The following is a 12812-nucleotide window of genomic DNA, read 5'->3' on the forward strand; positions in this document are numbered from 1 at the left end:
TGTGTATGTATGTATGTATGTATGTATGTATGTATGTATGTATGTATGTATGTATGTATGTATGTATGTATGTATGTCTGTCTGTATGTATGTATGTATGATACAACACGAATTCCGACTGCATTTGGAATAAGCATGAGTATTTCTATACAAAAGAGTTAAATGGGACACGATGCACGTAATGCAAACACATATACAATTGACATTAGTGTAGGTAGGTTTATATAGTATATATGAACAGCTGCCAATATGGTAACGGGATCAAAGTTAGACTGACATAAGCCTAATGTACCATCATGTATAACTTTAATGTTACACTAGATTTACATTGAATCAAACTGAGTCATTTAAAGGCGTATAGAATGCACGCTAGTGTAGAAGTGTCAAAATAGACCTGATCGAGCTACTACTGTGTGACACACACACATACACACACACACAAACACACACACATAACATTGCGAAGAATTCATGATACTGTATTACTTAACTAACAAGCTCAAGTTAAAAGCAATGGAAACTACAGAAATATAGAAATATACCGAATGAATTCAAAAACATTACACACAAAAAACAAAACCAAAAAAAAAAAGATAAAGTGTACGAGAAGATTATTTTAGTTTCTTTGTTATTATCATTCTCTGTATGGCATTTACTCCACATTTTTTTGGATATACTATTCACCAAATAATATACAAATCTAACTAACTTACTATGACAGTATAATACTAAAGTTAAAATATGGGGCCAGAACTAGTGAGCCACTCACAACGTATTGTGTAGAACGTTATCACCAGAAACTGCGGCGGTCTTATGTCCGTCTCCTTGATGATGGTCTAATATCTGTCCCCTAGATGATTATCTTATGTCCGTCCCCTAGATGGTATATTGTCCGTCCCCTAGATTATTGTCTAATGTCGGTCCCCTAGATGATGGTTTAATGTCTGTCCCCAAGATAATGGTCTGATGTCTGTCCTCTAGATAATGGTCTAATGTCTGTCCCCAAGATAATGGTCTAATGTCCGTTGCCTAGATGAGTGTTTAATTTCTGTCCCCTAGATGATGGTCTTTTGTTCGTCCTCTAGATGGTATATTGTCCGTCCCCTATAGTATGGCCTAATGTCTGTCCCCTAGACAATGGTCTAATGTACGTCCCTTATATAATGGTCTAATATCCGTCCAATAGATGATAGTCAAATGTCAGTCCCCTAGATGATGGTCTAATGACCGTCCCCTAGATGATAGTCAAATGTCAGTCCCCTTGATGATGGTCTATTGTCCGCCCCTAGATTATGGCTTAGTGTATGATCCCTAGATGATAGTCATATGTCTGACCCCTAGATGATGTTCTAATGTCTGTCCCCTAGACAATGGTCTAATCTATGTCCCCTATATAATGGTCTAATGTCCGTCCAATAGATGATAGTCAAATATCAGTCCCCAAGATGATGGTCTAATGTCCGTCCCCTAGATGATAGTCAAATGTCAGTCCCCTTGTTGATGGTCTATTGTCCGTCCCCTAGATTATGGCTTAATGTCTGTCCCCTAGATGATAGTCATATGTCTGACCCCTAGATGATGGTCTAATGTCCGTCCCCTAGATTGTGGCATAATGCCCGTCCACTAGATGATAGTCATATGTCAGTCCCCTAGATGGTGGTCTAATGTCCGTCCCCTAGATTATGGCCTAATGGCTGTCCCCTAGATGATGGTCTAATGTCTGTCCCCTAGTCAATGGCCTAATGTCTGTCCCCTAGATGATAGTCATATGTCTGACCCCTAGGTGATGGTCGAATGTCTGTCCCATAGATGCTAGTCTAAGGTCCATCCCCTAGATGATAGTCAAAGTCAGTCCCCTAAATTCTGGCCTAATGTCTGTCCCCTAGATAATGGTCTAATGTTTGATCCCTAGAAGATAGTCAAATGTCCGTCCCCTAGATGATGGTCTAATTTCTGTCCCCTAGATGATGGTCTTTTGTCCGTTCCCTAGATGATCTATTGTTCTTCCCCTAGATTATGGTTTATTGTATGTCCCCTAGATGATGGTTTAATGTCTGTCCCCAAGATAATGGTCTAATATTTGTCCCCTAGATAATGATCTAATGTCTATCCCCTAGACAATGGTCCCCTAGTTGATGGTCTAATGTATGTCCCCTAGAGGATGGTCTAATGTATGTCTCCTATATAATGGTCTAAGATCCGTCCAATAGATGATAGTCAAATGTCAGTCCGCTAGATGATAGTCTAATGTCCGTCCCCTAGATGATAGTCATATGTCTGACCCCTAGATGATGGTCTAATATCTGTCCCCTAGATTATGGCCTAATGTCTGTCCCATAGATTATGGCCTAATGTATGTCCCCTAGATAATAGTCATATGTCAGTCTCCTAGGTGATGGTCTAATGTCCGTCCCCTAGATTATGGCCCAATGTCTGTCCCCTAGATGATGGTCTAATGTCTGTCCCCTAGATAATGGTCTAATGTCTGTCCCCTAGATGATAGTCATATGTCTGACCCCTAGATGATGGTCTAATGTCTGTCCCCTAGATAATATTATAAAGTCCGTGCAATACACGATGGTCTAATGTCCGTCCCCTAGATGATAGTCAAATGTTCATCCCCTAGATGATAGTCAAATGTCAGTTCCCTAGATGATGATCTAATGTCCGTCCCCTAGATTATGGCTTAATGTATCTCCCCTAGATGATGGTCTAATTTCTATCCCCTAGATGATAGTCATATGTCTGACCTCTAGATTATGTCCTAATGTCTGTCCACTAGGGGATGGTCAAATGTCAGTCCCCTAGATAATGGTCTAATATCTGTCCCCTAGATGATAATCATATGTCTGACCCCTAGATGATGGTCTAACGTCCGTCCCCTACATGATGTTCGAATGTCTGTCCCCTAGATGACAGTCTAATGTCCATCCCCTAGATGATAGTCAAATGTCAGTCCCCTAAAGTATGGCCTAATGTATGTCTCCTAGATAATGGTGTAATGTTTGATCCCTAGATGATAGTCAAATGTCCATCCCCTAGATGACAGTCAAATGTCCGTCCCCAAGATGAGTGTCTAATGTCTGTCCCCTAGATGATGGTCTAATGTCCGTCCCCTAGATGACTGGCATTATATAACATAAAATTCAAATGGAAATAACGTCATCGTTTTTCAGTCAGATGGTATGAAAATTTCAGTACAGTGTTTGTACTTAGCATTCATGCTACTTCAAATCAGTTTAATTGCCAAAACGATTAATACTACATCATTTTAGTTTAATTGCCAAAATGATTCATACCACTTCAAGTTAGTTTGCAAAACGATTCATGCTACTTCATATTAGTTTGACTGCCAAAATGATTGATACTACTTCATATTAGTTCAATTGCCAAAACGATTCATACTACTTCATATTTGCCAAAACGATTGATACTACTTCATATTAGTTCAATTGCCAAAACGATTCATACTACTTCATATTAGTTTGATTGCCAAAACGATTGATACTACTTCATATTAGTTCAATTGCCAAAACGATTCATACTATTTCATATTAGTTTGATTGCCAAAACGATTCATACTACTTTATATTAGTTCAATTGCCAAAACGATTCATACTATTTCATACTAGTCTCGTTGCCAAAATGAAGCAGATCTGATTTTGTATAAGTGCTATACTATTGATGAGGTGTGTTTATCTCTACCCTGGCGATAGAACCGTTTTTACGCAAATATACCTATGTCAAAATGGATGCGTTTAGTTTCTAATCTGGTCCCCAATATTGAATTGGTGTAGGATGCTAACTTTGAAGCAATAAAGCCCAAAATCCTAATCAAGGACCTTAGTTTATACTGAGAATCAGAGATAACGACTCAGATCGTGTGCACGTAGTGTATTTTGCACACACAAAAGAAAACACCTTTCGGTGCAACGATGAAGTACCAAAACGGATATAAATGGAGACCAGTACATTTTGTGGAGGAAGAATCCGAGTAGACCGCCGGGAAGAACCAAAGTCCAACGGGAAGATACCGGCAAGTTTTCACACATGCACACATTGACCGGCCGAAACAACTGGAACCCACGCCAACAGAGGTGATACAATGGATTCATAACAGCGAGCACATTATAGCTACTCAGCCACCGAAGGCCCTTTTGGATGAGATGGATTCGCGCGACTGACAGACATGGATAGCATCAACTGAATACCGGGAAGTGAAATGAATGCATTGTCTCCTTACCTGTGCGTATTTCGGTGATCTAATCATTCTGCGCTCCTCAAAGACCCGGAGTACGTCTTCTAGAACACAGTCAGCTAGATACTTGGCGGCGAGGAAATCTTGTACAAGGCTGCTTGTAAACCTCAAACCCTGTGGCGATTTCTTAAACGCACCAAATCTCAGAACCATGTTAGTTTTTGTCTCCTTGAGAACATCGTCTTCAGTGAACACATTTCTGTTGTTCATCATAGAAATAAATGCGAATTCATCTAAATGTACTGCCGCTTGCAACACCTCGTCGGGAAATTCGAAACCTAAGATGTCGATTTTTTGCTTTCTACAATAAAGTGTCCCCATGGCAATACCATATTTCTCCATTAGGTCAGTCAAAGTTTTCACATCTCTCAGATTTATCTCATTTCGCAGGATACTGTAAACTTGGAAAAGCAGTACACATACCTGAGGTGACGACAAAAACGGACGTAATTCCCAACTCTCGTCCGCTATCAGAGAGTACAATTTCTCAAAATTGTCATGATCCAATCGCGACAATGTAACGCAAGTCCTGATGCATCTTTTGATGTTGCTATCGTTTAATCCCATATTAAAAATTTTCGTGTCTGGGACAAAATCGTTTCGACAAGAAAATTCAGGGGTTCCGGTAACAATTACGGTACCATTCCGAAGTTTCCTTCCAGACAAAATGTCCGAGAAGTCGACACTATTTGATTGATCAATGCCGTCTAGGATCATAATAACTTCACTAGAATGTTCTTCTATCGCTGACCAAAAGTCAGCAAGGTTTAACTTAAAGTTCTCAGGGAAAAGTGATCTGTAAATTGCTTCTTCCATGCTCCCATTGAGAGTGTGTGCATCGACACATAAAAGGATATTAAACTTGTTTTTGAAGTAGTTCCCCTGTGTGGCCCAAATGTATGCCAACCATGCACACAAGGTCGATTTACCGCTTCCGCTATGACCCTCTAGCAGAAGTCGCTGACCTCGACCATTTGATGATGAGGGAGGAAGAAAATCACTGGCATGCAACCTTTTCCTGCAATAATGAACAATCAGAGAATTAATAATAATAATAATAATACTTTATTCTTATCGCTAGGTTGTGTGATATTTTGTCGCCAATCGGGAGCAACTTCTTCAATTTCTAACATAATTTTATTCTGGTATAAACCAATGACAGATAATGACTTTGTGCTTTTGTCAATAATGTCATAAAAATAATATTAGTCTTAGACTTAAATGAGCAATTTTAATCCAACATCTGCATACAATCCATTCTGTCTGTCTGTCTGTCTGTCTGTCTCTCTCTCTCTCTCTTGTTATAAAGACAATATACCCCTCCATGTCGACAATATCAAGCGGAGCGTAAATATCTCGGATGCTGGCATGGTGTTTGTCGTCCCATGGGAACGGGTAGATACGTGTCCACATGTTCTTGTAATGATCGATCAAAGCCTCTTGCATTATTCTAACAACATCTGTATAAAAAAAAATTATTTTAAATATTTTTTTCGAATATTAGAATTAAATGATAAATGTTTATTTTTTAAAAGAGTTGGTCTATGAAATACTACAACTTAATTATACTGTAACTACAATAGTACAGCAAAGTATATGGATTCTTCAGTATTCATGATGGTGTCTATTTTCACCTCATGTTGGTATGTATCTTTACCTCATGTTGGTATCTATTTTCACCTCATGTTGGTATCTATTTTTACCTCATGTTGGTATCCATTTCTCCCTCATTTGGTGTATATTTCCCCCTCGTGTTGGTATCTAGTTTTGCTTCGTGTTGGTATCTATTTACCCCATATTCGTATCTATTTCACCCTCATGGTAGTATCTATTTCACCCCTCGTGCCGGTATTTATTTCCCCCACGTGTTAGTATCTATTTCCCGGTCGTGTTGATATATATTTCCCCTTCAATAAGAAGCTATTAATTTCTTATAATCATTAAAGAAACGTTCTAATTTGTCATGATCTCCCTGTCTCATATTTTTAATCTTATATAAATCTGAAACATACTGAGCAAGATTTGCTTCACGTTTGTTTGAAACTTAACTGTCACGGAAATATTTAATGACTATTATAATTCCTCAATCGTGCGTGTACGCACGCACGCACAAACCCACATATACCACTTGTACTATCATATATTCATCTAGGGGTAGGGGACAATTCTAGGTCAAAATGATTGCTTAAAGTCAAGCGGAGAATCACTCTGTTGTACAAGAAAAAATCAACTAAATTATAAAAGCCGAATGCATTCGATGTATTTTTTCTGACCACATCTATCTGAGTACGAGTCACACCTTTCAAAACCGTACATGATACTGAAAGTCACAGCCCATTGCTTACCAATGTGATCCACGACACCTTGTTTGTACACTTGCTTTCTAATCTGCATGACTTCTTCATACGTCTTTTTGCTCTTGAATTTGATGGCGTCACATAAAGCCTTAAAGGCATAGGACAGCTTAGTGTTAATAATTTTGTCTAAAAGAAGATGCATTCTTTCCGTGTTTTTGGAGACAGCCAGAATTTCCTGTCTATCTGAGAACTTGATGACCTGGGACTGCTGCAGACGATCCAAGATGTCTTCTGCTACGATATTTTCCACAAAGAGCCGGTAAGTCTTTTGTAATGAGACTTTTTCTTCTGGAGGAAGACCTGTTAAATGGAAAAGTGAGCATTTGATCCGTGTTGTAAGGACAGTATGATTAAAAAGGTAGAAATAACGAAGGTTTTGGACTCGGCAAGGCAAACAGGACAACCACAGAAAGCGATTAATACATTTACACGACAAACGTTCCTTCATGCAAGTGATTTTTTATTTAATATTGCAATGTTGGTTGAATAATTTAGATACACAGAAATCTAAGATTTTCGTTTCATTTCAGTTATGTTAAAAATACATATTGTGAGTAACGGCACATCGGCACATGAAATATGATTAATAGCCGAGGCATTATGGATTAAGTGCCTGTCAAGGAATGCCAATGCTGCCAACCGATGCTGGTCCAGGCAAGAATCAAACCAACTAGCCGCTAATAATGAGTACGGCATACTGACCACTGTGTCACCGTGGATTTATATATGTTATTGTCTCCTGAAACATGCATCACAACATATAGTTCCTCTCAAACGCATAAACGGTGGTGTAGATAGCTGCAGCTTCAGCGACACAAGTCATTAATACACTTAAATGCACTGAGGCAAGTATAAGATTATCATCCCACGCCCAACAAAACACAAGTCATCAATACACTTAAATGCACTGAGGCAAGTATAGGATAATCATCCCACGCCCAACAAAACACAAGTCATCAATACACTTAAATGCACTGAGGCAAGTATAGGATAATCATCCCACGCCCAACAAAACACAAGTCATCAATACACTTAAATGCACTGATGCAAGTATAGGATAATCATCCCACGCCCAACAAAACACAAGTCATCAATACACTTAAATGCACTGATGCAAGTATAGGATAATCATCCCACGCCCAACAAAACACAAGTCATCAATATACTTAAATGCACTGAGGCAAGTATAGGATAATCATCCCACGCCCAACAAAACACAAGTCATCAATATACTTAAATGCACTGAGGCAAGTATAGGATAATCATCCCACGCCCAACAAAACACAAGTCATCAATACACTTAAATGCACTGATGCAAGTATAGGATAATCATCCCACTCCCAACAAAACACAAGTCATCAATACACTTAAATGCACTGATGCAAGTATAGGATAATCATCCCACGCCCAACAAAACACAAGTCATCAGTACACTTAAATGCACTGAAGCAAGTATGGGGTTTTCATCCCCCACCCTACATAAAAACATATTCTTGAGGATATAACTTATACTAGCGTACCTAAAATTCCTGGATCAAAACCCACAATCACAGATAAAAAAAGATACAGTGATCTATAGCAAACAGTACACAAAAAAATCTCATGCGCACCATCATAATCATCATGTTTGTCCTTGTAATTTCCCTTGGTCCTGTTGGGTTTAATTCTGCTGGCGTGAATTCTCATGAAAACGTTGTCTGTTGACTTGCCCCATTGTTCCATCAATTGCTGAATATAGTGCGACTGCATGTCCGGCGTAATCACCTCATGCTCGATGCGATGAATCTTCACTCTGATTGGTGGGCCGCCGAGGCGGAGTAATACATCGCAGCATTGCTTCCAGAAATTAGAGAACGCTTCTACCGGCATCGTTTCTGTTTATTACAGCAAAGGTTATAATTGTAGAATGCAATGATAGCGTGGACCTAAATGAGAACATCTTCAAGGATGGATAGATATTTATGTCATAATTTTCTATTGCTAGTTACAGGATGCCGGCGATTATTTCCTCCGTCAATAGAACTAAATCAGTTACTACACTATTACCTGATTAAGCACACTTTCGAGTTCATCCGTTTGAAATCTTCAAAAGCCTCTTTGATTTTCAAAACGGCACGCAGGTATATTAAATATGCAATATGATTACACTTAGAGGGTACACTGTTTTTTGCTCCGTAGTTTCTTAAGGATATGTTCTTTGAATAATCTTCATCCATTTTTACGCTATATTAGTTGTTTTCTCTTTCTATTGAATATTGTATTTTAATACGGGAAGCTGTCATAAATCAATTAATTCTATGTTATTTGAAGACAACTTAAGTGCAAAGAAATGTTGTCTTGACCCAGCATTTATTAATCACACAAACAAACAATACTGACCATATTTGGCCACTTCTTGGTGAAGAAGCTGAAGTCGGACGATGTCTGCACTCAGACTGCTGTCGGTAGGAAGTGGGGCTGACATCCAGCCATTGGGGTAGGGCGGACAAAGATGGCAGATGGTTTCCAGAAGCGTAATAAGAGTTTTGCTATCGTATTTCTGGGATGAGGTATGCTTCTTCTTAGGAGGGTATAGCAATTCCCACTGTGTGTCGTTTAACGCTCCTTGCTACAATAACATAAAGCTGAAACTATGTTCATTCTTAACGCTAGGAGATGCTTAGACGGCGTTATTTTAAGCAGTGAAAATGCTAATCTAGCACTTCTTATCGTGACCCTCTCTGGTGAAATTGCTCTTTGACCAATCCTGCCTACCATAGACAATGACTGGGATATGTCTTAGTCCATCACTCATATTTCTGGTTCTAAAATCAACATCCATCATAGCTATATAAATAGTAGTACGTAAGTAGGTTTATTATCGGATTCTCAATGATGAGCAAATTACTCGTCAGTGATTTACTTTGTAAACTTTGGCTTGATCTTTTTGAGCCACCTGTTGCATGCAAATAATTCACAAAAGGCTACATAAGAGAGAGAGAGAGAGAGAGAGAGAGAGAGACTTACCTGTTGAAGACGCAGCAATACGGTCTTGATGTGAGGTTGGGTCAGGTGGTCACGTAAATTCAAGGCCGGATGAATACTATCAAAAGTCGCTCTTAGAGCTGTCGTTCCAGCGTCAACAAGTAACCATGAGAGTCTAGACAGAAACTCCTTCTCCTTGTTCGTACTGATAAATCGTAAAGGCCTTCCCTGCTGATCCATTTCGGCCCTGTCAGAATAAGACAAAGAAAGCACTTGATTAGTACACTAACCCAGATAAAAAGCAGATGATAGAGTTATCCTTTTGCACTAATAAATAACGGCAACTGAAACAGGATGCCACGGATCAATATAACAATATCTTCTGTAATTAGGCAAACTCCTTTCGATAACTGAATTTAATTATTACTATCTTCGTCGATAAATCGATTTTTTTTTTCGCTGAACTGGTTCCTTTCGAATGATAAATTGCCGCAAGAATACTGACACAACGGAACAAATTAGCATATCAATCAATAGTTGTCAACAATATATGCATAGGAAAGAAACAATTGCTACAAAATTATGTTATAAAACCATAAACGAAAAATAAATAATGAATGGAATAGAAAGTTCCAAGAAAAACATGGTAGGCAATTATAAATGTTTACTTGAAAAAAGAGAACATATTTCAACAATGAAAGAAAAGAGCAAGATAAACGTAAAAAGAAAGAGAAAAAAGTTATATTAACTTCTCAGCATTGCAGATTCGAGGGGAATTAATAATCAAAACTTACAATCATCACCACCGCCCATCGAGTATTCAAGGTTCTAATAGTAAAAAGAAAATGTTAACGAGAACGATTGGATTAGTTTGGCTTTATGGGATTTAACGTCAATTGTTCAGCACATGGAGGAAGAACCAGAGATGTACAGGCATGCTTTCTCAAATATCCACTTTGGTTTAGCAGATAAAAATATAATGTCTTCTTTCAAGAAATCCGTCCATCCAAGACTTTCTGCAAGTAAACTCAGCGACTGTCGTTATTAAGAAAATAACGAGTCCTTAAAATGTCAGTGGTAATACATCAACGAGTCCTTAAAATGTCAGTGGTAATACATCAACAAGTCCCTAAAATGTCAGTGGTAATACATCAACGAGTCCCTAAAATGTCAGTGGTATTACATCAACGTGTCCCTAAAATGTCAGTGGTAATACATTAACGAGTCACTAAAATATCAGTGGTAATACATCAACGAGTCCCTAAAATGTCAATGGTAATACATCAACGAGTCCCTAAAATGTCAATGGTAATGGTTTATTTTTATATAAGGTCTAAAAAAAACATTTCCTTTAAGGCAAAACAATCGTTATATTCGGGTATAATAGTTTATCATGTCGATTCCTTGTCAAGTGATATATCAAATATTTTCATATATTTAGTATTAGACAGTCCCAAAGATAGCAGTTTAATTAAATTATCCTCATAATTTCATCCAGTGAGAGTGGATCATGTGTCTTAATGGTTGGAGTGCCTCAAATATATTTAAGACCAAACGAATGCATTTTCGAATCCTGCCGAGACAAGTTGAGTCGGCCGCAATGGTGTGGCGACAATATAGTTTGCTCCAACTGCCTGTGCACGATAAAACATTTATTATGTTAATATGCTATTAAACATCAAACAAACAAGCGAACAAATCACCCAAAAAGGCAATGCTAAACGATTATGTTTTTCAGCACAAGTAAAATGTTATAAAAGGATAAACACCAAGGAAATGGTTTCATTGCACGGACAAATGCATAATGTGGCATTCTATTTGTTAACAAGCCAGTGATGACGTAGTTAGAAAATTGCCAGGGAACTGAGTGGATGCAAGCTAGTAAAAAGCAAACGGTTCAATGGCGTATAAACGTTCCGATAACAAGAATGTTTAGATACATGTAGAATTAGCGTTCTATTTTACTGATGCAAGCAATACAATACAGTGTCTGAATTACATAAGCCAGATGGCCACTAAACTGTGCTGGGTGTGAGGACATGTATACAGAGAGACGACAATACGGACAGCCATGGAAATTACTGAAGTCCAGGTTTCCTTTACACCGATAGACTTTCAAATCGATTTTCAATCAGCTGTAAGAGCTGGAATTAGCTAAACTGTCAAACTCCACGGGGTATGTTACATGTAGATATCGCGGGGTGATAAGAAAAAAGATTTTTCTTGTTATTTCGTCATTCTGAGTTTAAGTAAGATTTACTCAGGTAAATCACATGCTATCTTATGGCTTTGCTTTGTAAACACTACTAATCTTCACTGGGATCTTCATTGGGGGAATACAAGGCAGAGTCTCCCTCCCTTTCCCTCTGTTTACAAATGAATGTCCTAAAATTGACGTTTAAAAAGAAAAGTTCAAAATGTCCATAAACTTCCGTTTTGATATGGTTTCCAAACAATAAAGTTCTAGCGTTTAATGAATTTCCAACGATACTTACCGTCCAAGAATACGAACTAATTAATGTGGAGGGATAGCCTCAACAAACAAAATAAAAAAATACATTCATGAAAAGATATCTCCCATAATCATCAAGTATCACGTGATCAACGACATGTTATCTCATATCTGTATTCATTCACAGTGAAAGCAAAGCTATTTTTCAAATGTCAGTTTAGCAGTAAGTAAAAATAATAAAATGTCTCATAGTACCAAGAAAGGTACAATACATTTTTTTACAGGTTACTCAGTGAGTTTAAATATTCAGTGTCGAATTTAATAAAAAGACCCCTGTATAGAGGTTGCCAGTATACACAAGTGTGACCAGTATTATAACGTCATTACGACACCAACAAATGTGATATGTCTCCAGTTTAAGAGGGGTCTGTTTAGGGAAGTTTCACAATATATCCGGAGTTGTTTTGTTTTGTTTTGTTTTTCTTATAAAAGAAAAGAATTTCGGTTGCCCTACTTCACGAACAGTTTTAGAGAAAATAGAATGTAATTTTGTATTAGTGATGAACCGTGTTTTATCAGAAGTTAGCTCAAATGTTTCTTTGGTTTATTCGATACACACGACTGTCCTACAGCATTATAGATTTTATATGGCCACTTTAACTGAATGTTTTCCCGTCGTCTGGAGAATTAGAATGAAACTAAATTCTTAAGTACTATTATAGCAATTCTTTTTTTTTTTTCTTTTTTTTTTTTGATGAACTTGCACAAAAAAGAGCAGGGA

The 12812-nt window shown here is 37.9% G+C and overlaps 1 protein-coding gene across 3 annotated transcripts in view; it reads right to left on the reverse strand.

Moving 5' to 3' along the window:
- LOC149775498 (uncharacterized) overlaps positions 1 to 12812 on the reverse strand; it is a 64413-nt gene that overhangs the window by 5736 nt on the left and 45865 nt on the right. For all 3 annotated transcript variants that reach the window (XM_089944390.1, XM_089944392.1, XM_089944389.1), the window contains 6 exons: positions 9622 to 9826; positions 8995 to 9223; positions 8226 to 8489; positions 6604 to 6915; positions 5577 to 5718; positions 4244 to 5276 (listed from right to left, as the gene is read on the reverse strand). In XM_089944390.1, the coding sequence (XP_089800516.1) occupies positions 4244 to 5276; positions 5577 to 5718; positions 6604 to 6915; positions 8226 to 8489; positions 8995 to 9223; positions 9622 to 9826 (2185 nt within the window). The remainder of the gene's footprint in view (positions 1 to 4243; positions 5277 to 5576; positions 5719 to 6603; positions 6916 to 8225; positions 8490 to 8994; positions 9224 to 9621; positions 9827 to 12812) is intronic.

This window comes from Sinohyriopsis cumingii, chromosome 19, assembly GCF_028554795.1.
Source record: "Sinohyriopsis cumingii isolate HCF-2022 chromosome 19, ASM2855479v2, whole genome shotgun sequence".
In the NCBI taxonomy this organism is placed as follows: domain Eukaryota; kingdom Metazoa; phylum Mollusca; class Bivalvia; order Unionida; family Unionidae; genus Sinohyriopsis; species Sinohyriopsis cumingii.